We start from the raw sequence: 20,801 nt of genomic DNA, 5'->3' as shown, positions 1-20,801 counted from the left end.
GCCGACTCATCGGAAGAGGGAGCTCCGCCCCGCGCCCCCTCGCCTGCCTAGCAACAGCGTGCGCTGACCAATCGAAATACCGCCCGGCCAGCGCCTCAGCCAATGGGAGGGGCGGAAGCGGGGAGGACGAGGCGGGGGGAAAAAAAGAACGGGCGCTCTCTCTCCTTCGCCCCGCCCCTCTCCTTTTCCCTTCCCAATCGTCACGAGCCAAGCGCAGCACTAGTCAGCCAATCGTAGCGCCGCCCCTGCCGTGGCTCTTCTACCGGGCAACGCTGGTCGGCCAGCCGATGACAAAAATCCACCAATGGGAAAATCCGGGCGAGAAGTCCCGCCCCGACGGCCCTCCGCGTTAGTGTCGCCTCGCGATTGGCTAGCGCCCGAGGAAAGGGAAAGGGGCGTCAGGCTTGCAGCCAATCGGAAGGGGCGAGAGGCGGGCACTCGGGCAGGCTGGCGGGTGCGCTGAGCGCGGCGGGTCTCAGCCGGCGGGGCGGCGGGCGGGGGCGGCACGGCCGGGGGTGCGGGGGGAGCACTCCGGAGGGCTCCTTTCCCTCGGGTGAAGGGGTGTGTGCGGCGGCCCGGCCCTTCCCCTCCACCCAAAGCCACCGGCATCCCTTTTCCCCCGTTTATTTACGTTTTTGGCGGGTTTTCTTCTCCCTGGCTGATTTTTTTGGCAGGGCCGGACTGGACGACCCTCGGCCCTCCAAGCCCCGGTTCCCAGTCCGGTTGGGTGCTCGCATCCCCACGTCCCTACCCGGGTGGCATTTCCTTTGGGGCCAGAAACTCGGCTGGAGCCAAGTGGCCCTGGCCCCACTCACCAAGGGGGGATCAGACCTGCTGAGGTAATTTTCCCAAAGGAACCGGGGGGCAAAGCCCGCTCGAAGCCCCTCTGTGCCCCTCCGGTGTTCACGGCCCCGTTTGCCTCCTGGCCTTGCAGCTCCCAACCATTTCTTCCCTCTTGTGGAAGGCAAGGCTTGCCAAAGGCTAGGCTTTTGTGGCCGTGGGACCTTCCTCACCCAAAATTAGCTGCACCAAACAGCAGGCAGGAGCAGGTGCCCCTTGACCCCTGCTCCCTGCGGTAGAGGGGCCCAGAGCCACACAGCACAGTTGGTGCAGACCCCCAGGGACACACAGGCACAGGTCTTGACCCTGCTGCTGTCCCTGTCTAGCGCAGCACAGTGGACATCAGACCTCGGAGCTGTGTGCTTCACCCAAAACCACTTCTCCAGGCTCCAAACGACACTGATCGAGTAAACAGTCAGCATGCAAAGCACGGGTAGGACAGGCCATCTGGCACACCTTTGCTTTGTGAAACCATCTGGCTCTGCTGCCAGCTCCCTGGAGGCACAGAGGATGACGGTATCTCTGCCCTTGCTCTCCCACACACCCAGGGCACAGCCTCTGGGCTCACAGCAGCTCCAGGCAGTGTCAAGACCATGACTGCACAGGTTTGCTCTGGAAAAAGGGGACAGAAAAACTTAAACTATTTAGAGCTGAGGCTTTTATTAGAAAAGGAGATATGTTCTGTTTCAGTCGTTTGGGAATCCAGCTTTATCCAAGAGCAATTCTGTGTCTTGGAGGGGGTCCTTAAAGGCCTCGTGCCAGCCCAGTGCAGGGAGACTGACTGGGTTAGCTTGAGGGGTCCCAGTTTGTCGTCGCAAGGTAATCCTGTATGCTTCTGGCAAGAGATTCACTGTGGGGGAACATCGCCTGCTTCAGACACGAAACCAGGTACAAAGGGAAGGACCTGAAAGAGAAGGAAGCGTTGCAGCAGCCCGGACTTCAGCATTCTCTTGCCCTGGTCTGACTAGGAAGTTCGCTTCCCGCGTGCTGTGCGGAGTCCCTGGCTCTGCCCCTGGCCTCTGCCCTCCCATTTGGCTCCGTGTTGGCTCTTTTTGTGTCCTGGGGAGTCCATGTAGAGCCGCAGCCCACGGTCTCTCAGAGCAGACGTGGGAGGAAGCTCCTCAGATGCATCTGAGCTGCGGGTGCAGGCTAGCAGGAGCTGAGCTAAACTGTCCACACAGCTTGAAACACAGTCTGCGCTGCTGGAGCTCCCTTGTGTGGCCAGCTGAGATCCTACCCATCCCTCTACACACCTTCCCTGCTCTTCCTGCTGCCCATCCTCCCCACGGGGGCTCTGGGAGAACTTCTGCCAGTGAGCAGCCGCCTCCTGCTTTCGATTCAGTTTCCACAAGGCCTGCACCAGGTAGGAGGCAGCAGCTGGGTCACCTGCAAGACACGAAGGGGAATTCAGCCCTTAGCAGGGGAGGAGCAGGTCCCTCCCCAGCACTGCTGTGGGTTGCAGGGTGTTGCAAAAGAAGCTTAGAAGCCGGATGAGGGAGGCAAGCATGAGGAGAGGTGGTGTAATGGGGAGGAGACCGTCCCGGCTGTGTCACAGGCTCTAATTAACCCTGGGGCTGGCAGCCAAGGCAGATGGCATCAGCCCTGCGGCACAGCCAGCCACGTCTCTGTTTGGACACAGGTTGGTGTTTTTCTTGCAGGCAGGTCTGCACCTCAAAGGGAGGGAGCCTCAGTCAGGACTGGGACCAGCAGGTTTGGCAGATCCTGGCAAAGCTCGTGGCCCTGCAGCGCGTCAGCACAGCTGGAACACTGAACAGGGGAGGTCACCCCTGGGAGCAGCACTAGCCATGTGTGCTGCTTTTGGCTAGGATAGAGTTAATTTTCTTCACAGTAGCTAGTATGGGGCTGTGTTTTGGATTTCTGCTGAAAACAGGATTGGTAATGCTGAGATGTTTTTGTTATTGCTAAGCAGTGCTTGCACAGAGTCAAGGCCTTTTCTGCTCCTCAACCCACCCCACCAGTGAGCAGACTGGGGGGGCACAAGAAGTTGGGAGGGTACACAGCTGGGACAGCTGACCCCAACTGACCAGAGGGGTATTCCAGACCATATGATGTCATGCTCAGCATATAAAGCTGGGGGAAGAAGGGGGGGGACATTTGGAGTGATGGCATTTGTCTTCCCAAGTAAGCATTATGTGTGATGGAGCCCTGCTTTCCTGGAGATGGCTGAACACCTGCCTGCCCATGGGAAGTGGTGAATTAATTCCTTGTTTAGCTTTGCTTGTGTGCGTGGCTTTTACTTTACCTATTAAACTGTCTTTATCTCAACCCACAAGTTTTGTCACTTTCAGCCTTCCGATTCTCTCCCCTGTCCTACTGTGAGGAAGGCAAGTGAGCAGCTGTGTGATGCTTAGCTGCCGGCTGGGCTTAAACCACAACACCATGCCTCAGCTGTGTTCAGGACACATACGGCTCACCACTCCGCTCCCCTCTCCCCTGACAGGCCTCCATACTCGGCCTGTGGACTGCCAGGCATGGACATGCTGCTTCCTGAGACGAAGCAAGACTCCAGCTCCTCTGTTCTGGGAAAGCAGACCCTGGGAGAAAGCTGGATGGGGTTTGCGCAGGAAGAGAAATTTCCAAGCTATCTCAGGGCACAGGTTGTGGTCAGGGTTCCAATATGCTCCTCCGACAATAGTTTTGGTCTGCTTCTCCAGAGCAGTGAGCTGACCAGGCCACGGAGAAGCATCTCAAATATGTAACTTTGCTAGTAGCCCTACTGTAGTCCTTGACATCCAAATAAGTGTGGTCTGAAGGATAAGACCTTTCTGCTGAAGACAGCAAAGCAGCCCAGTACAAATTTGTGGAAATCCCCTCTGTTTCTCACAAAAATAAGCCTCTTACCTGGTGAGATCTGCAAACCGTGCTGGAAATCCAGCAAGGCTTCCTTGTGCCTCCCCAGGTCCAGGAACTGCATACCTCGCCCGACGAGAGAGAGCAACCTGATCTTCTGAAGCACCTCCACTTCTGGCATGAGATTCTCTGCCACAGAAAGACACACGCACCTGGAGACAGCATCCTCCAGACATTCCCTCCCTTGTCCCGGCAGGCTGAGCCAGGTTAGCAGTCAGGATAGGCCAAACATTTACTTGGACTGCTCATCTTCCAGCTCCCTGAACCCCTGGTGGCAGAGCTCAGCCTCTCCTCCAGGCTGGAAGAGGCCAGGAGGCAGCAGAGGGTGAGAGCAAAGAACACCAAGAGCTTGGCACATTACATGGCTGTGGTGAACAGTGACCACGGCAGCAGCCTAGCCTTTGGCTGCCCATCTGCACAACTGGTACAGATCTCTTCCCTGAAATCTGGATTAGAGAAGCTTCCTGGTTCACAGACCATTTAACTGTCACCTAGACAGCAGGGAAAAAGGCAGAGCCGAGGCGAAACCCTGCTCCAAACAAACCAGCCAGTCCCTTCAGGGGCTCCACTGCAGTGCAGAGCTTAGCACGCTGGGACAAGTGCCTCCTGCCAGAGATGACGCTGGGCCTGGCACCTTGCTCCTGTACCCACCACTGCCAAGCATGCAGATCCTGACCCAGCCAGGTCCCACACAGGTCCCAGCTGTGCGGCATCCTACCTGTTGGTTCAACTCCAGACCCATAAAGCTGGAGTCGCAAGAGATCGCCGAGGCACCTGCGGGTGGGAGGACAGAGGAGCCTTGGTACCACTCCCAGGCTGGGAAGCCAGCTGCAGGTTGTCAGGCCAGGCCCCACGCTGCCCTGCACCCTGCTCTGACGCCCCCCAGCCATTGCTGCCTGCTGGGGAGGCCCCTTCTCCCAGTGCAGCTTCATCACCTGCTGAATTGCGTTATGGCTTCCTTGCTCTCACCCAGCTTGGCCCATGCCCAGCCCTGGTGCAGGTATCCAGCTGCTCTCCACGTAAGGTAGCACAGACTCTCCTTCTTCTGGGACAGGAGTCCACCCACCAACCCTGCCCCTGGCGATGGGCACTCCGGCTGTTCCAGCCTCTCCTCCACTCGTAACATCCGTGGGATCAGGTCAGTTGTCCGGCTGATGACCTCCTCGCACACGGTTATGGCATCCTGGTGCCTCCCAGCCTGCTCCAAGGCAGACGCTGTTTCCAGGAACACCTCGGGGATCCTGGGCAGAGCTGAGCTATCACCTAGGGGCACCTGGGGAGCAAAAGTGATGGCAGTGCTCAGATGCAGAACTGCAGAGCATCCAGCCAAGCAGAATCAGAGAATCATTTAGGTTGGAAGAGACCTTTAAGATCTTCAAGTCCAACCGTCAACCCAACACCACCATGCCCACTAAACCATGTCCTGAAGTGCCTTGTCTACGCGTTTTTTGAATACCTCCAGGGATGGCGACACCACCACTATCCTGGGCAGCCTGTTCCAATACCTGACAACCCTTTCAGTAAAGAAATTTTTCCTAATATCCAATCTAAACCTCCCCTGGCACAACCTGAGGCCACTTCCTCTCGTCCTATCACTAGTTACTTGATAGAAGAGACCAGTACCCACCTCACTAATGACCCCGTGCTTACTGGGAACCTGGAGCTGCTGCCCAGCAAAGATCAGACCCACTCCCACAGACACTGGAGACTGTCGGAGGAGATAGAATCTGTGCAGCACTAACAGCTCAGCAGAGTCAAGGTGGCAAATCCCTACTCTTGAAGTGAAGGACATCCAAAACCAGGCTGACAGATGCTCCCCACAGGGAAGTGGAAACTGTTTCTCCAAATAGCAGTGGCAAGCGGTCTCTGGTGTGAATCCAAAGGCAGACATGCCACAGGTGAAGAAAATGAGGTGGGGGCTGGCATTTCTGACATCTCAAACTAGACACTGAAACCTGCAGTCCAGGGGTGACACCTGGGCCCAGGCCTTGGGATGGGGATCCAAACCTCATCTGCCAAGTCACCAAGGGAACTCTTCACCAGGACACCTACCTGCCGCTGCAGCCCCTCCTGAAGCAGAGCCAGAAAATCCAGGTAATGTTCTACTGCATCAGCCACCCTGCAACAGGGACAGGACATGGTGTAAGGAGCAGAGGGACACCAAGAAGTGCCAGCAGCCAGGTGGAACCTAGACCACCAGCCCACAGGCTCTACCTGCACCACACTTGCTCTGGTTGTGATGCCCATGCTTTGAGTAGACCTACAACAGCAGTACTGAACTGGACGATTTCCAGGACCACAGAGAAAACTGCAGAGCCCAAACAAGCAGCATGTTGCAAGCAGACCAGAGGCGCTGTTACCTCCCATCCTGGAGACACCGCTGTGCCAGCAGGTACTTCACTTCAGAGGGGTGGCGATGGCGAAGGAGAGAAGCTAGTATTGGTGTGTCAACAAGAAGCTCTGTTCGGATTAGGAAACGTGGACTAGAGGAAGCAGCTGCCGGAAGTTTTTTTCCCAGAGCCTGTGAAACAGGAACAGAAAACATGGTCAACACAACACTGGTTAAGTCCCAAGCAGCTGCAATCACTTGGCACTTCTGGCATCTGGAAATGCACCCAGATGATCAGAAGCACTGCACTTCCTAAGCACAGCTACTGTTCTCTCTTGCTACAGCATAGCCACTTCCAGGAAGAGCAACCAGGATCACACAGGGACAGGCAGACTTCTGATCTCCACACAGCATCAGGAGATTTGCAAGATCACCCAGATCACCTCAGGTTTTTAGTTCAAGGTGCTCTGAGCTGCCTGGAACACCATCTCCCATTGCAGCTGCAGACCTAGTTAAACCAGATCTTGGGCCATTCATAATGAGAGATCCCTCTCCACAGCTGTGTTTTGGATTTCAAATAGCTGAAGAGCTAACTCCATGTCTACTGCTGTGACCTGCTCCTCCCAGGCAGACCAAGGTTGCTACGACTAATGCACACCCCCTCACAGCCACAATCTGCCTTTTAAAGGCCTCTTCACTATTACATACTTTATTAAGAGACTGATACTTTCTGACATGGGAGTGTAACCTCTTCTCCCAAGCCACTAAGAACATGAACTGGGATCCAAAGGTCTTGCCACATCCAACTGCCAGGTCCTCAGCAGAAAATTTCAGATCTCACTGGGCTCCTTCCTGCCCACTGCTGAAGGCAGTACTGTGGCTGGATGGCTGTGGTCTACTCTGGGGACCCCTCCAGGGTCAAACAGCCCCCCAGAAGGCAGGAGCCTGCCTGAAGCTCTGTGCAGGCTCTGCTGAGCAAAAATCAACCCAGAACTACAGGAAGCAGACAAACCTCGTACAGCAGAGCCAGAGCCTCCAGCTCCGTGTTGGTCTCCCCCAGCTCGTGGTACACTGCTGCTGCATGGGACAGGGCAGGAAGGCACTGGAAGTCTACCTGGAGGGCCCGCTTCAGGTGCTGAAGGGCTGTCTGAGGCTTGCCCTAGTTAGATGGGGAGAGGTGTATGTTGCAAGAACATCTTGCTGACATCTTTACTGCTCGGTGGGATCCAGATCCCAGCTCTGCTTCCCCAGCAATCTCCACTAAGCAAGGGCAGTGCTTTAGCCAAAGGCAGCCCTCCTCCGGCTGGTTTCTGAGCTTCTGTCTCTGCAGCAACCCTTTGCGCTCAGCCAAAATCTCTGCCTGGATTTTGCAGCTGTCCAAGGAAGATGAGCAGAAGTTGCCCTTGTGGCCCCAAGGCCTCACCTTCCTGTAGCAGCCTAGGACCACGCGGAGGCAGTGTGGACATCAGCCTCAGCCTCCCCACTCCACTCTAGGCTGCATTTCCCCTCTCCCCGCTGACAGGGGAGAGGCCCGAACATTACCATTTGCTGAGCACAGCAGCCAAGGCAGGTGTAGATCTGGGCCAGGACCCTCTTGGAACAGAATCCTCCCGCAGCCTCCTGAAAGAGGGAGAGGGCAGTAGCAAAGTTCCCAGCCTCCAGTTCCTGCAGCCCTAGGATAGACCAAACATCTCAGCTCTGCAGTTCCCCTTCCTGCCCCACCTGGTCTCCAAACAAGCGCACATGCCCTTTTATTCCCAGTGCCACAGGCACCTGCCAGATCTCCTCCACACCCAGCAATGCACAGCAGCATGGTGCCAAGCTGCCATCTTTGGTCTGATGGTGTTGCAAGAGAACAAGCCATGCAATGGAAACATCTAGCAGAAATAATAGCAGCTTCCAAGCCCAGATACCAAGACGCCTGCCTTGGCCGAGGACAAGGGCAGAGGTAAGTGCTGGGCAGGTCCACCTGCACATTCATCCACAACAACAGCGGTGCAGATGGGGAAGCACACACAGAATCTCAGAAAGACTTTTTCCAGTACATCTGGGCCAGTTCCCCGCAAGATGTTTTGGGATATTGATTCATGAATATTTATCGCGAATGGTATTTGGTTTTCCTTCAATCCCCATTTCAAGTTTTCCTCTGAGGCCGCTCTCACAGGCCTACATCACATTCACATGTGTCACCTCCCCGCTGGAAGTGCTATCGTCACCCTAGAGGCTCTTGACAGGTCTGTGGGCAGGAGGTCCTGCCCTCCCTCCCTGCAGGAGGGCCCCACGTCAGCCTGAGCTCAGCAAGGCAGCGCTGGCTTCCCCTAGAGCTGCTGGGGTTGTCAAGACAGTGAGCGAGGAAAAGCCATGAGCAGGACAGAACACAGCAGTCAGATGAGATCAATCACCTGCTGTGACACCAGGCTACAAAGCTGCACAACAGCTTTGTGTGGCTCCCACAGCACTGTAATCCAATGGGAACAATGTGCTTGCAACAAGGCAAGTGCCAGAAGACAGACAGAAGAAAGAAAAATCCTCATAATCGCCCTGCCAGCCTTCCGCTTTATACAAGATCACTGCGGGGCCCAGATGCCTACCTAAAGCCACAGACAGGCAGAGGAACCCTGTGACAGCGCAGAGAAAGGCTTAGCTGGGGAAAAAGCAGAGAAGCTCTTTGGATACCGAACAGCAAAGTTGAGACCCAGAACATCAGCCCAGGCCCTCTTCCAAAGGAACAGCACAGAAAACCCCAAGGGCCAGTTTGCTTGGGAGCAGAAACCAGGATAATGGCAGGGAGAGGGGGTCCTGGGACAGGAGAGCAGTGGAAGGCTGTGCTGGCATGAGCACCTCCTCCACACAAACCTTGCAGGAAGGCTGCTGCAGTGCAGAGGATCTCTTTCAAGTCCTCAGTGCTCTGTACAAGGGGCAGGGAGGCCTCCTCAGCAGGTACTTGCCATGCCTTGAGCAGGGAGAGGAGTTCATTCTCCCCCTCTCTGCAGCAAGTTCTTCCTGGGTCCTGTGAAACACAGAGAAGAGAGAGCAGGGAATGCTGAAGGGAAGCAGGAGGGACTGATCCCAGGGCACAAGGAAACAGAGGTCCCACCAAACCCTTTGACAGTGCTTTCTGTGCTGGGGAGCAATATCCTACCACCCCTCGCTGCAGTGATTCCTGCCTGGCCCAGGGCAGCACCTCCCCACCTCAGAGTGTGGTGCACCTCGAGGGGCTCCTGGCAAGGCAGATCCAAGTGCCGTTGGAGAGCATTTGAAAAGGTGGAACCACTCAGCAGCCTTACAATCAGCAGGGAAGGTTCCTCTGCATCCCACTGCTTGCAGCTTGCTCCCTACAGAAGCTGCAAGTCCACCTGCAGACCCCTTCCAGCCTGCCCAAGTCTCCTGTCTCACACCTTGGGGGCCAGGGCCCCGACAGGCAGGAGATATTCTGGGGCTTGTTAACGCACTCAGGGCCATTAGGCTACGCTAGGACACCAGGGAGAGGATTACTCACGCTGACTGGGCAGCGCTGATGGGTTCAGGTTGCAAACTGTTGCTGTGGCATCTGGAGGAGTGGGGTTTATGACAAGCACGGCATTTATGCCAGTTCTACCTCTTTTAGCAAACCCATGGGTATTTATATCTGTGCAGATACTCCAGGGCAGGTAACTGGGAGCTGCATAGCATCTGCCTGTATCCAGTTACCTCAGCGTTGCTCAGGAGCCTGAAGAGGCCAATGGTGCTTCCCAGGCGGCTGGCTGCCAGCCACCACGCTGCTTGCAGGGCCCCCAGTCGGTGCAAAGGTGCCTGCAGCTCTCCTGCAGTTACCTCCTGCAGCACCTTCTGCCACAGCTCTTCGGTGCTAAGATCCTGCCCGCAGGCCCCACAGGCCTCCAGAACTGAGAAAACAAAGGAAAAAAACCCAGCCATGAGACAACAGTTGGTACCCTGTAACAGACACCCTCCCAAGAGGGAGAGGAAGCCTCAAGCGAGCACCGGCTCCTCGTAGTGAGAGAAGGAATGGGGCTAAACGGCTGGCCCAGCCCCAGCAGAATGGAAACAAAGCTCTCGGACAGTGGAGTTAACAGCGGCACACTCAGGAGACAACACACGGTTCAGAGCTACAACTCCAGCTCTGTGAGTCCTCCTGCGGTCATTTGCCCCCAGGCAAGCATGTGCCAACACTGCAGATCCCCCTCTGACCTACAGCCTATTTCAGTGAGTTTTCTTTGAAGCCAGCACACCCTAATTAAAGAAAACACTCATTTTCTACTGTGACTAAAACTTTGCTAGAGACTTGGCAGCTTATGCCTTGAAAACTCTTATTTCCCTTAAAACCTCTGGCCCATCCCTGCAGGCAGCAGCAGGCAGACTGGCAGCTGCACATCGTCCCTGTCCACAAGCTGCCCCACCACCTGCCCTTCCCAGCAGAGCTAGGCTTCCCTGCTCACAGGCCCCCCACCTCTAGCCAGTCACCACACATCTCCAAAGCACAGAGAACGCTCATCTTGCCCCGAGGAGACCCCGTACAGAGAACAAATCTCCTTACCCCTGAGGAGCCCCTGGCGTATTCCTTCTGGTTCTTCTTTGATGGCAGAATCAGATGCTCCCACAGTAAAAAGCAGGGAGTTGTAGAGGATGGTAAGCTCCAGAGGCAGGGTGGGGAGGGCAGCCGGCAGCCCTGTGACCACAGCCAACCCAACAAGAAATTGAGCTGGCTAGGAAAAACCCAAAAACCATCCACACTAAGGTGTCATCACCTGGCTTTTGTTAACAGAAGCGTCCCAGCAAGTTTGTTTTTTTTTTTTGTTGTGGTGAGATTTAACAGCTTGGGAACTGCAGTACCTAGAGAGACAGCAGGTGTCACCCGTCCAGGTGCCAACACTGCTTTAGACATCCACTGCCTAGCTATCCAGGTGCTGCAGTCCTCCAGGACTGAGACCTTTCAGCTCTCCCAAAAAAGCATCAATAGCCTACCCTCTTCCAATACACATCCACCCTTTTGCACAGGTTTCCCACGCTGTCTCTCTCTGCCTCGCATCAGTCTTCCTCTACACCAGGGTTGTGGCAGGGAGACCCTTCCCCAGCTTCCCAGGACAAAAGTTGCCTCGTTTTTTCCAGAAACCCCCAAACCCTGCCCACATGCCCCAGCAGGATTAGGTAGAGGTTGGGGCTGGGCCTTAATCCCTTCGCAGGTCCAGTTCAGCTTCGGGCAGGGAAAGACGTTCCCCGCCCCCAACCTTCAGAAGTTTGTTTCCAGCACCGGGATACCGGAGCGGCAGCCCAGTAAACACCAGTTCCCCGGGGACCAGTGCTTCCAGGACCACGCACCTCGGGTCCGGGATGGCAGCGGGAGGGAGGGTGAAGGCAAGGCGCGGGGCAGGCCGGCCCCAGCCAGCCGGGCCGCCACTCACCCCACATCCTCCGCAGCAGCCCCCCGAAGCCGTCTCGCTGCTGTCGCACCTCCCGCTCTGCTGCTCTGCCGGGCCCCGGCCCCGAGCACCGGGCCGCCTGCAAGGGAGACACTGAGGGAGACGCGACGGCACCGGCCCGGGACGCAGCACCCCACCTCACCCCGCGGCCGACGGGCAGGCTGCGGCCTAGCCCCGGGGGGCGGCGTTCTTCATGGTAACCGGCACCGGAGGCAGACCGCTGGCGGAAAAGCCAACCCGGGGCTCAGGGAACGAGAGAGGGGATCCGTCTCACCCGCCAGCGTCTAGCCAGGGCCTGGCTCTCGGCCGCCCAGGCCTCCAGGCAGCGCGGCTCCGCGGCCGCCCCGCGCCGCCGCTTCATGGCCGCCGCCGCTCTCTTCGGGCGGCATAGAGCGGAAGCCGCGGTCGCCACGGCAACGACCGGGCGGGAGAGAAGGGGCGGAGCCAGCCGCCGTCCCGCCAGAAAGGCGGTGGCCGACGAGGACCAAACCTCGGCGCTAGGCCAAAACCCCACTGGGGGGAGAGCCGGGCGGGCCCGGGGGGGGGCGCGAAGGAGACGACCACCGCCCGCCTTGGATCTCACCCTTTTATTTGCAGACATATGTTTCCCAGCCGCGTGGAGCCCCACGCCACGCTCGGACAGCAAATTCCCCCCCCCCCCCCCCCCCCCAATTAATTAATTAATTAATTAGTCATTTAATAACGAAGCGACCCCTCTCCCGCTGCCTCCCGCGCGGCGCAGCCCCCGGCGAGGCAGGTCAGCGGTGAGGGGCAGCGGCCCCGAGGACGGCGGCAGGCCGGAGGCGAAGCTGTCGGGTGAACGGGTGCTGCCAACGCGCCTGGGTTTTGGGGGTTTTTTTTTGAAGGAAAAAAAGGTTCTAGTTCCTAGCAGAGACTCAAGCATCACTTCCACCTTCCCGGTGTAGCTGCTGAATGGGAACAAAAGCATTAACAGCCAGATATGTAGAGACACCCAGGGAAGTGTAGCACCACGCTGCATGCAAAGCTCCCAAACTGCTTTCCAGAACTGGGTCCATCCCCTTTTTTTATCCCAAATGGGGTACTGAGGCACAGAGAGGTTAACAATGAAAAATAAAACAACAATCTTGCTCCAAGCCATGTGGCGGGTCAGGTCAGAGCTTGGGGGAGACGGCAGCGCTCCCCAGCCCTGCTTCCCCGGGGGGAAGGGGAGACACACACGCTGAGAACATGACCGTGCCTTGGCGTAAATAAGTGGCCTGAAGTGTTGAGGGAAGAACAGAGAGAGACAGGATGGAGAAACGGGTGTGGGAACGGAGATACACCCAGCCCTGACCTCCCCGCAGCCCTTGGATCAGAGCAGGGCCGGCCCCACGGGTCAGAGCGGGGAGACGCTCCCAACAGCCACAACCTTTCACAGTGGTGGCGGCCGTCGGTCGCCCTTTTCCAGGTGACACACCATCCTGCCTCCAGCCTGAGCCAGGGAAGTTTCCCAGCGGAGCTCTCCCCTGCCCAGAGGGACAGGACGCTGGGCAGGAGCCCTGCCAAGGAGCGCACACACAACACTTGCAAAAGCCCAAAGCGCAGCAGCTTTCTGGAGTGCGGGATGGAAACCACTCTGCTGAGCAGGCTGAGGATGACTGATCAGCAAACACAGCCATGTCTTCTCTAGCATCAGCAGCACGTCCTGCTTCCAAGGTCGCCAGGCCTTGGACCAACATTAACTCTGTCATCCCTGGCACACTCAGGAGAATGGCAGCCAAACAATCAGCTTGAGGGCAGCTGGGGAAGGCCAGCAAAGACTAAAAAAGTCAATGAAAGAAAGCAAGAGCATCTCCATCCCTTGGAAAACTCATGTTCTTGAATCTGAATTCTTTGGTGTAGTGGCTAGTCTGCCTTGGCCGAGCAGCTAGCACTCCTTGGCATCTCTGGAGTGACAAGAATGTACTTGCAGCTTTGTTACCGCAATATTTTGTTTAGTCTCCGGTGAGGTAAGTGTGCGTGTTTTCATGGCGCTGCAGCTCTGCTGCTCTGCCCTGGCCTCCGGGGGCCGTGAGCCCACAGCCCCAGCAGGAAGGCAGAGGGGTGATACAGAGGGATGAGGAGAGGATGCCCAAGTGCCGGCTGAGCGCTCCGACCACAAACAATGGGCTGGGCAGGCTCAGCAGCGTTGTGGTGACTACTGAAAGAGGAACTAGTCCCAGAGATGGGAGAGAATGAAGCCCAGGGGCCTGGGTGGCAGCTGCGGGGACGTCAAGGGCCAGTTCTACAGCATTAGTGACCATAAGGATTTCTGCCAACACAAATACATGCAGGCAGCAAGCTCCCAACCAGGTTACAAGGTTACAAGAAGACCTATTTGGGCTCCAGCCTTGGGGTTTAGCAACATATGTTATCTTGACTAACCACACGTTAAATGAAAATTCACTGGGTAGCTGCTACCTCCATTCCCTTCCTCCTATCCACACCGGTGCACCCCTCACCCATCAGCATGGCCCCTCACCACCAAGAACCACAGTGTTATCAATTAATATGTATAATATGATTGAAAAAACCAGGGAACTGCTAAAGTCCTGTGTACAGCCCCCATCTGTTAATATTTTGTCCTGGGTTCAGCTGGGATAGAGTTAATTTTTACAGGAACCTGGGAGGTGGGGGGGGCATAGCCGGGGCAGCTGACCTGAACTAGCCAAGGAGCTATTCCATACCATGTGACATCATGCCCAGTATATATATGGGGAGTGGGTCGGGGGAGGGCTCTCCTGCTCGCTCTCTGGATTTTCGGTGGGGGAAGTGGTTGAGCGTCAGGTCCCGGGTGGTGAGCAGTTGCACTATGCATCACTCTTTTTTTGTATACTCTTTCATTAGTACCACTGTTGTTGTTGTAACTTTTTTTGCGTTGTCCCAGTAAACTGCCCTTATCTCAACCCTCGAGGTTCCAGGTTTTTCTTTTCTCTCCTCCGTCTCCCCCCTATCCCACCAGAGGGGGGCAGGGAGGAGTGAGCGAGCGGCTGCGTGGTCCTTTGTTACCCGCTGGGCTGAAACCACGACAGTCCTTTTTGGCGCCCAACGTGGGGCACAAAGGGTTGAGATAACGACAGATCTGGCTAGAGCGTGTTGAAACAAATTTGTCATATGCATTCCTTATATTAGATAAATAGATGTTAGTCACAATGTTGATTCATTTGTTTACACGGTGGCGTTTTGTAAGTCCTTATATGCTCTATGTATTGCCTGTAGTTACGTTTCTCACCTCTGGGAGAGTGATTGGGATTATCATTTTGCTGTACTGGGCAATGTCGACTTGTGAAATGATTACATCACTGGTCATGAGGTTAAGCTGGTATCTGTATGAGGCAGTGATATCATTTCCATACTTTGGGCACCTTCTATCGGATTTTATTGGTAATTGCAGCCAATCCATGGGGAAGTTAGGGGGGGATGCTTCCCCCTGTCCGTTTGCCTCCCTTCTCTCCTTCCAACTAATTACAACAGCTTTTGAGAACTTTGAAGATCCTTGGGATGCACAAGCCAGTGTGCTGTTAGTGCTATGCCTCCTGAATATGTTTCAGGTCTTGTTTAGGGCTACAAAAAGGCTCTTTAAGAGTACCACCCAGAGATCTGCCCCAAAGCTGGATATTCATGGGTGGCACGGCATGTGGGAGGATATGGGCAGGTATCTAGAGAACTTCTCACCCCCAGTGGCTTGGAAGTTCACTCCCGAACAACTACAGAACCCTCGTGAAGTGGTAGAATATTTGAAAGAAAAATGCTGTGGCTATTCCAAAGACGTACAACTTGCTGCACTGTGCTGGGCCCTGGCCAGTATCTACCAAACACTGCTTGATATTAGGCAGCACCCTCAGGGAGAAAGGGGGGAAAAGATGGAAAACAGGACAGCAGGCAGCGCGGCTACCCCAACCCCGGTGACAGATACTGCAGCTAAACCAGAGAACCAACCTGTGCCAGTATCAGTCGCCCCTGTACAGAAAAAGAAACACACAAAGAAATCAGTTCGCTCAGTGAGAGATGAAGGTGAACCAGGGTCATCACGAGAACAGGAGGAAGAGGCAGAACCTGGAATAATCACCTGATCTCCATCCCTGAGTGAGTTGCGTGACATGCGAAAAGATTTTAGCTGCCACCCAGGTGAGCACATTGTTACCTGGCTGCTCCGATGCTGGGATAATGGGGCTAGTAGTGTGGAATTAGAGGGTAAGGAAGCCATGCAGTTGGGATCTCTATCTAGGGAAGGGGGCATTGACAAGGCGATTGGGAGAAAAACACAAGTCCTCAGCCTCTGGAGGCGACTTCTGTTAGGTGTAAAGGAAAGATACCCCTTCAAGGATGAAGTTACATGTCACCAAGGCAAGTGGACCACCATGGAGAGAGGTATCCAGTACCTGAGGGAATTAGCCGTGCTGGAGGTGATTTATAATGATCCAGAAAATGCGCAGTCACCCATAGACCCAGATGAAGTCCAATGCACACAACCCATGTGGCGGAAGTTTCTACGAAGTGCGCCACCAACCTATGCCAACTCATTGGCAGTAATGTCCTGGAAAGAAGGCCATGGACAAACAGTGGATGAATTGGCTGCCCAACTCCGGCAATACAAAGGAAGTCTCTCTTCCTCCCTACGGGCCTGTGTCTCAGCTATAGAGGAATTGTCCCGAGAGTTCCAGCAATTCAAAGTGGATATGTCCTCCTCCCCACCTGTACAGGCCCGCATCGCAGCTATTGGGAGTAAGCATTCCTCTGCCCAAGAGAGAGGAGAGAGAAAGTACACACGACGGGCTAACCTGTGGTTTTACCCGCGTGACCATGGAGAGGACATGAGGAAGTGGGATGGAAAACCTACCTCAGTCCTGGATGCACGGGTACGGGAGTTGCGAGAAAAAGCAACCAGAAAAGAGGATTCTTCTTGGAAAACTGCTGCTCCAGTTTCCTGTGAGCAGTCCCCCAGATGCAGTAGATGGGCTGATCTCATTTCTGATCCTCTTGAAGGGACTTCTGACTCACGTGTGCGAAAAGTGAGTAACGAATATTCTAACCAGGATTAGAGGGGCCCTGCCTCCAGCCAGGTGGAGGAGAGGGACAACCGAGTCTACTGGACAGTGTGGATTCGATGGCCTGGCACATCAGACCCACAGGAATATAAGGCTCTAGTAGACACTGGTGCACAATGCACCCTAATGCCATCAAGTTATAAAGGGGCAGAACCCATCTGTATCTCTGGTGTGACAGGGGGATCCCAAGAGCTAACCGTATTGGAAGCTGAAATGAGTCTAATCAGGAATGACTGGCATGAACACCCCATTGCAACTGGCCCAGAGGCCCCGTGCATCCTCGGTATAGATTATCTCAGGAGGGGGTATTTCAAGGACCCAAAAGGGTACCGTTGGGCTTTTGGTATAGCTGCACTGGAGACGAAGGAGATTGAACAGCTGTCTACCCTGCCTGGTCTCTCTCAAGACCCTTCGGTTGTGGGGTTGCTGAAGGTTGAAGAACAACTGGTGCCAATGGCTACCACGACGGTGCACCGGCGGCAATATCGCACCAACCGAGATTCCCTGATCCCCATCCATAAGCTGATTGGCCAATTGGAGAGTCAAGGAGTGATCAGCAAGACTCGCTCACCCTTTAATAGTCCCATACGGCCCGTGCGGAAATCTAATGGGGAATGGAGAGTAACAGTAGATTATCGTGGGCTGAATGAAGTCACGCCACCGCTGAGCGCTGCTGTGCCAAATATGTTAGAGCTTCAACATGAACTGGAATCAAAGGCAGCCAAGTGGTATGCCACAATTGACATTGCTAATGCATTTTTTCCCATTCCTTTGGCAGCGGAGTGCAGGCCACAGTTTGCCTTCACTTGGAGGGGTGTCCAGTACACCTGGAATCGACTGCCCCAGGGGTGGAAACACAGCCCCACTATTTGCCATGGACTGATCCAGGCTGCACTGGAAAGAGGTGAAGCTCCAGAGCACCTGCAATACTGTGATGACATCATCGTATGGGGCAACACGGCAGAAGAAGTTTTTGAGAAAGGGAAGAAAATAATCCAAATCCTTTTGAAGGCTGGTTTTGCCATAAAAGAAAGTAAGGTCAAGGGACCTGCACAGGAGATCCAGTTCTTAGGAGTAAAATGGCAAGACGGGCGTCGTCAGATCCCTATGGATGTGATCAACAAAATAGCAGCTATGTCCCCACCGACTAATAAAAAGGAAACACAAGCTTTCTTAGGTGTTGTGGGCTTTTGGAGAATGCATATTCCAAATTACAGTCAAATTGTAAGTCCTCTCTACCAAGTTACCCGGAAGAAGAATGATTTTAAATGGGGGCCTGAGTAACGACAAGCCTTTGAACAAATTAAGCGGGAGATTGTTCATGCAGTAGCTCTTGGGCCAGTCCGGGCAGGACAATAAACGTGCTCTACACTGCAGCTGGGGAGAATGGCCCTACCTGGAGCCTCTGGCAGAAAGCACCTGCGGAGACCCGAGGCCGACCCCTGGGGTTTTGGAGTCGGGGATACAGACGATCCAAGGCTCGCTATACTCCAACTGAAAAAGAGATATTGGCAGCATATGAAGGAGTTCGAGCCGCCTCAGAAGTGGTTGGTACTGAAACACAGCTCCTCTTAGCACCCCTACTGCCGGTGCTGGGCTGGATGTTCAAAGGGAAGGTCTCCTCTACACATCATGCAACTGATGCCACGTGGAGTAAGTGGGCCGCACTGATCACACAACGGGCTCGCATAGGAAACCCCAGTCACCCAGGAATTGTGGAAGTGATCATGGACTGGCCAGAAGGCAAAAATTTTGGAATGTTGCCAGAGGAGGAGGTGACACGGGCTGAAGAGGCCCCGCTGTATAATAAACTGCCAGAAAATGAGAGGCAATATGCTCTGTTCACTGATGGGTCCTGTCGCATTGTGGGAAAACATCGGAGGCGGAAGGCTGCTGTATGGACTCCTACACGACTAGTCGCAGAAACTGCTGAAGGAGAAGGTGAATCGAGCCAGTGTGCAGAGGTGAAAGCCATCCAGCTAGCGTTAGACATTGCTGAAAGAGAGAAGTGGCCAGTGCTCTATCTCTATACCGACTCATGGATGGTGGCAAATGCCCGATGGGGGTGGCTACAGCAATGGAAGAAGAGCAATTGGCAGCGCAGAGGTAAACTCATCTGGGCTGCCGCACTGTGGCAAGATATTGCTGTTCGGATAGAGAAGCTAGTGGTAAAAGTACGCCACGTAGATGCTCATGTACCCAAGAGTCGGGCCACTGAAGAACATCAAAACAACCAGCAGGCAGATCAGGCCGCCAAGATTGAAGTGTCTCAGGTGGACCTGGACTGGCAACGTAGGGGTGAGCTATTTATGGCTCAGTGGGCCCATGATACCTCGGGCCATCAGGGAAGAGATGCAACATACAGATGGGCTCGTGATCGAGGGGTGGACTTAACCATGGACACTATCGCACAGGTTATCCATGAATGTGAAACATGTGCTGCAATTAAGCAAGCCAAGCGGCTGAAACCCCTGTCGTATGGAGGGCGATGGCTGAAATATAAACAGTGGGAGGCCTGGCAGATTGACTATATCACACTCCCACGAACCCGCCAAGGCAAGTGCCATGTGCTTACAATGGTGGAAGCAACCACTGGACGGCTGGAAACACATCCTGTGTCCCACGCCACTGCCCAGAACACTATCCTGGGCCTTGAAGAGAAAGTCTTATGGCAACACGGCACCCCAGAAAGAATCGAGTCAGACAACGGGACTCACTTCCGAAACAACCTCATAAGACACCTGGGCCAAAGAACATGGCATTGAGTGGGTATATCACATCCCTTATCACGCACCAGCCTCTGGAAAAATCGAACGATACAATGGACTGCTGAAAACTACATTGAGAGCAATGGGGGGTGGAACTTTCAAACACTGGCATACACATTTAACAAAAGCCACCTGGTTAGTTAATACTAGAGGATCCACCAATCGGGCGGGCCCCGCCCAACCAAGACTTCCACATACTGTAGAAGGGGATAAAGTTCCTGTAGTGCACATGAGGAGTATGTTAGGAAAGACAGTCTGGGTTAGTCCTCCCTCACGCAGAGACAAACCCATCCAAGGGGTTGTTTTTGCTCAGGGACCTGGGTACACCTGGTGGGTGATGCAGAAGGATGGGGAAGTTCGATGTGTACCTCAGGGAGATTTGATTTTGGGAGAGAATAGCCAGTGAACTAGGCTGTATGATATTTAACTGCTAAATAACCTGCCAATGTATGTCATTGTATCTATAGTGTCTATATGCCGTATCAAGGGTATTACTGTAAGAATTACCCAAATGACTGAAGGATGGACTTTGAAACTGAGCCAAGAACAACAGTGATAGAACTTGAACTGGCGCCCAGCAGTTTCCTCAAGATCAACATCTTCAACCTGCAGACCAAGGGTGTGGGTTGCATCAAATGTACCAGCCAGAAGTTCCAGAGACAGCATAGAACAACCCAACACCTCACACCATCTCTCTTATCCTGAAGAAGTGTTACAACAGATGGAGCCCCAAAGTCATGGACTAAATAAAATTGATGGACACATTGGAGGGATAACCCATTGACTAAGGGAATACTATTTGTGTGGGGGGGGTGGGGGTGGGGGGGTGTCCATATACATATATATATATATATATATATATATATATATATATAAAAGACAAGGAAAGTGGTAGTGGTTGATTGGAAAATGTAAGATCTGGGCATGATGTAAATGGTATAGAATAAGGGGTGGATAATGTCCTGGGTTCAGCTGGGATAGAGTTAATTTTTACAGGAACCTGGGAGGTGGGGGGGCATAGCCAGGGCAGCTGATCTGAACTAGCCAAGGAGCTATTCCATACCATGTGACATCATGCCCAGTATATATATGGGGAGTGGGCCGGGGGAGGGCTCTCCTGCTCTCTCTCTGGATTTTCGGTGGGGGAAGTGGTGGAGCGTCGGGTCCCGGGTGGTGAGCAGTTGCACTGTGCATCACTCTTTTTTTGTATACTCTTTCATTAGTACCACTGTTGTTGTAACTTTTTTTGCGTTGTCCCAGTAAACTGCCCTTATCTCAACCCTCGAGGTTCCAGGTTTTTTTTTTCTTTTCTCTCTTCCGTCTCCCCCCTATCCCACCGGAGGGGGGCGGGAGGAGTGAGCGAGCGGCTGCGTGGTCCTTTGTTACCGGCTGGGCTGAAACCACGACATATTTAAAATAGGGAAACAATAACTAGACATGATTTAGGGTTTAAGAACTACCTACTAGATAATGGGGCTTTATGTTTATGTCCAAAAAGGTTACAGATTGTGGTCTGGACAATAAACCT

At 54.3% G+C, this 20,801-nt stretch overlaps 1 protein-coding gene across 5 annotated transcripts; it reads right to left on the bottom strand.

Moving 5' to 3' along the window:
* Window positions 1-1,483: 1,483 nt before the first annotated feature.
* Window positions 1,484-11,924, bottom strand: FANCG (FA complementation group G). Of its 5 annotated transcripts, none has more exons than XM_030004238.2 (14): window positions 11,732-11,889; window positions 11,440-11,536; window positions 10,575-10,706; window positions 9,731-9,924; window positions 8,897-9,050; window positions 7,583-7,713; window positions 7,053-7,199; window positions 6,072-6,232; window positions 5,764-5,830; window positions 4,647-4,984; window positions 4,430-4,485; window positions 3,703-3,840; window positions 2,094-2,226; window positions 1,484-1,744 (listed from the first exon to the last, which is right to left on the bottom strand). In XM_030004238.2, the coding sequence occupies exons 1-14, from the start codon at window positions 11,816-11,818 to the stop codon at window positions 1,627-1,629; spliced, it is 1,953 nt and encodes a 650-aa protein (XP_029860098.1). In that variant the 5' UTR covers window positions 11,819-11,889; the 3' UTR covers window positions 1,484-1,626. The 5 variants fall into 5 exon arrangements, with proteins under 5 accessions (XP_029860098.1, XP_029860101.1, XP_029860100.1 ...); XM_030004241.2 differs by having other exon boundaries at window positions 11,440-11,550; window positions 11,732-11,837; XM_030004240.2 differs by lacking the exon at window positions 7,053-7,199 and having other exon boundaries at window positions 11,732-11,894.
* Window positions 11,925-20,801: the final 8,877 nt, after the last annotated feature.

The sequence above is a fragment of the Aquila chrysaetos genome, chromosome Z (assembly GCF_900496995.4).
Source record: "Aquila chrysaetos chrysaetos chromosome Z, bAquChr1.4, whole genome shotgun sequence".
Lineage (NCBI taxonomy): Eukaryota > Metazoa > Chordata > Aves > Accipitriformes > Accipitridae > Aquila > Aquila chrysaetos.
This window is presented reverse-complemented; position numbering and strand designations above follow the sequence as displayed.

What these genes read in the sequence shown, in the direction of transcription:
- FANCG (XM_030004238.2), bottom strand. Translation starts at nt 11,818, where the DNA reads ATGAAGCGGCGGCGCGGGGCGGCCGCGGAGCCGCGCTGCCTGGAGGCC. An exon ending in CCCTGGCTAGACGCTGGCGG is followed by an intron (nt 11,537 to 11,731) that starts GTGAGACGGATC and finishes TCTCCCTTGCAG; the next exon opens with GCGGCCCGGTGCTCGGGGCC. An exon ending in ACGCCAGGGGCTCCTCAGGG is followed by an intron (nt 9,925 to 10,574) that starts GTAAGGAGATTT and finishes TTGTTTTCTCAG; the next exon opens with TTCTGGAGGCCTGTGGGGCC.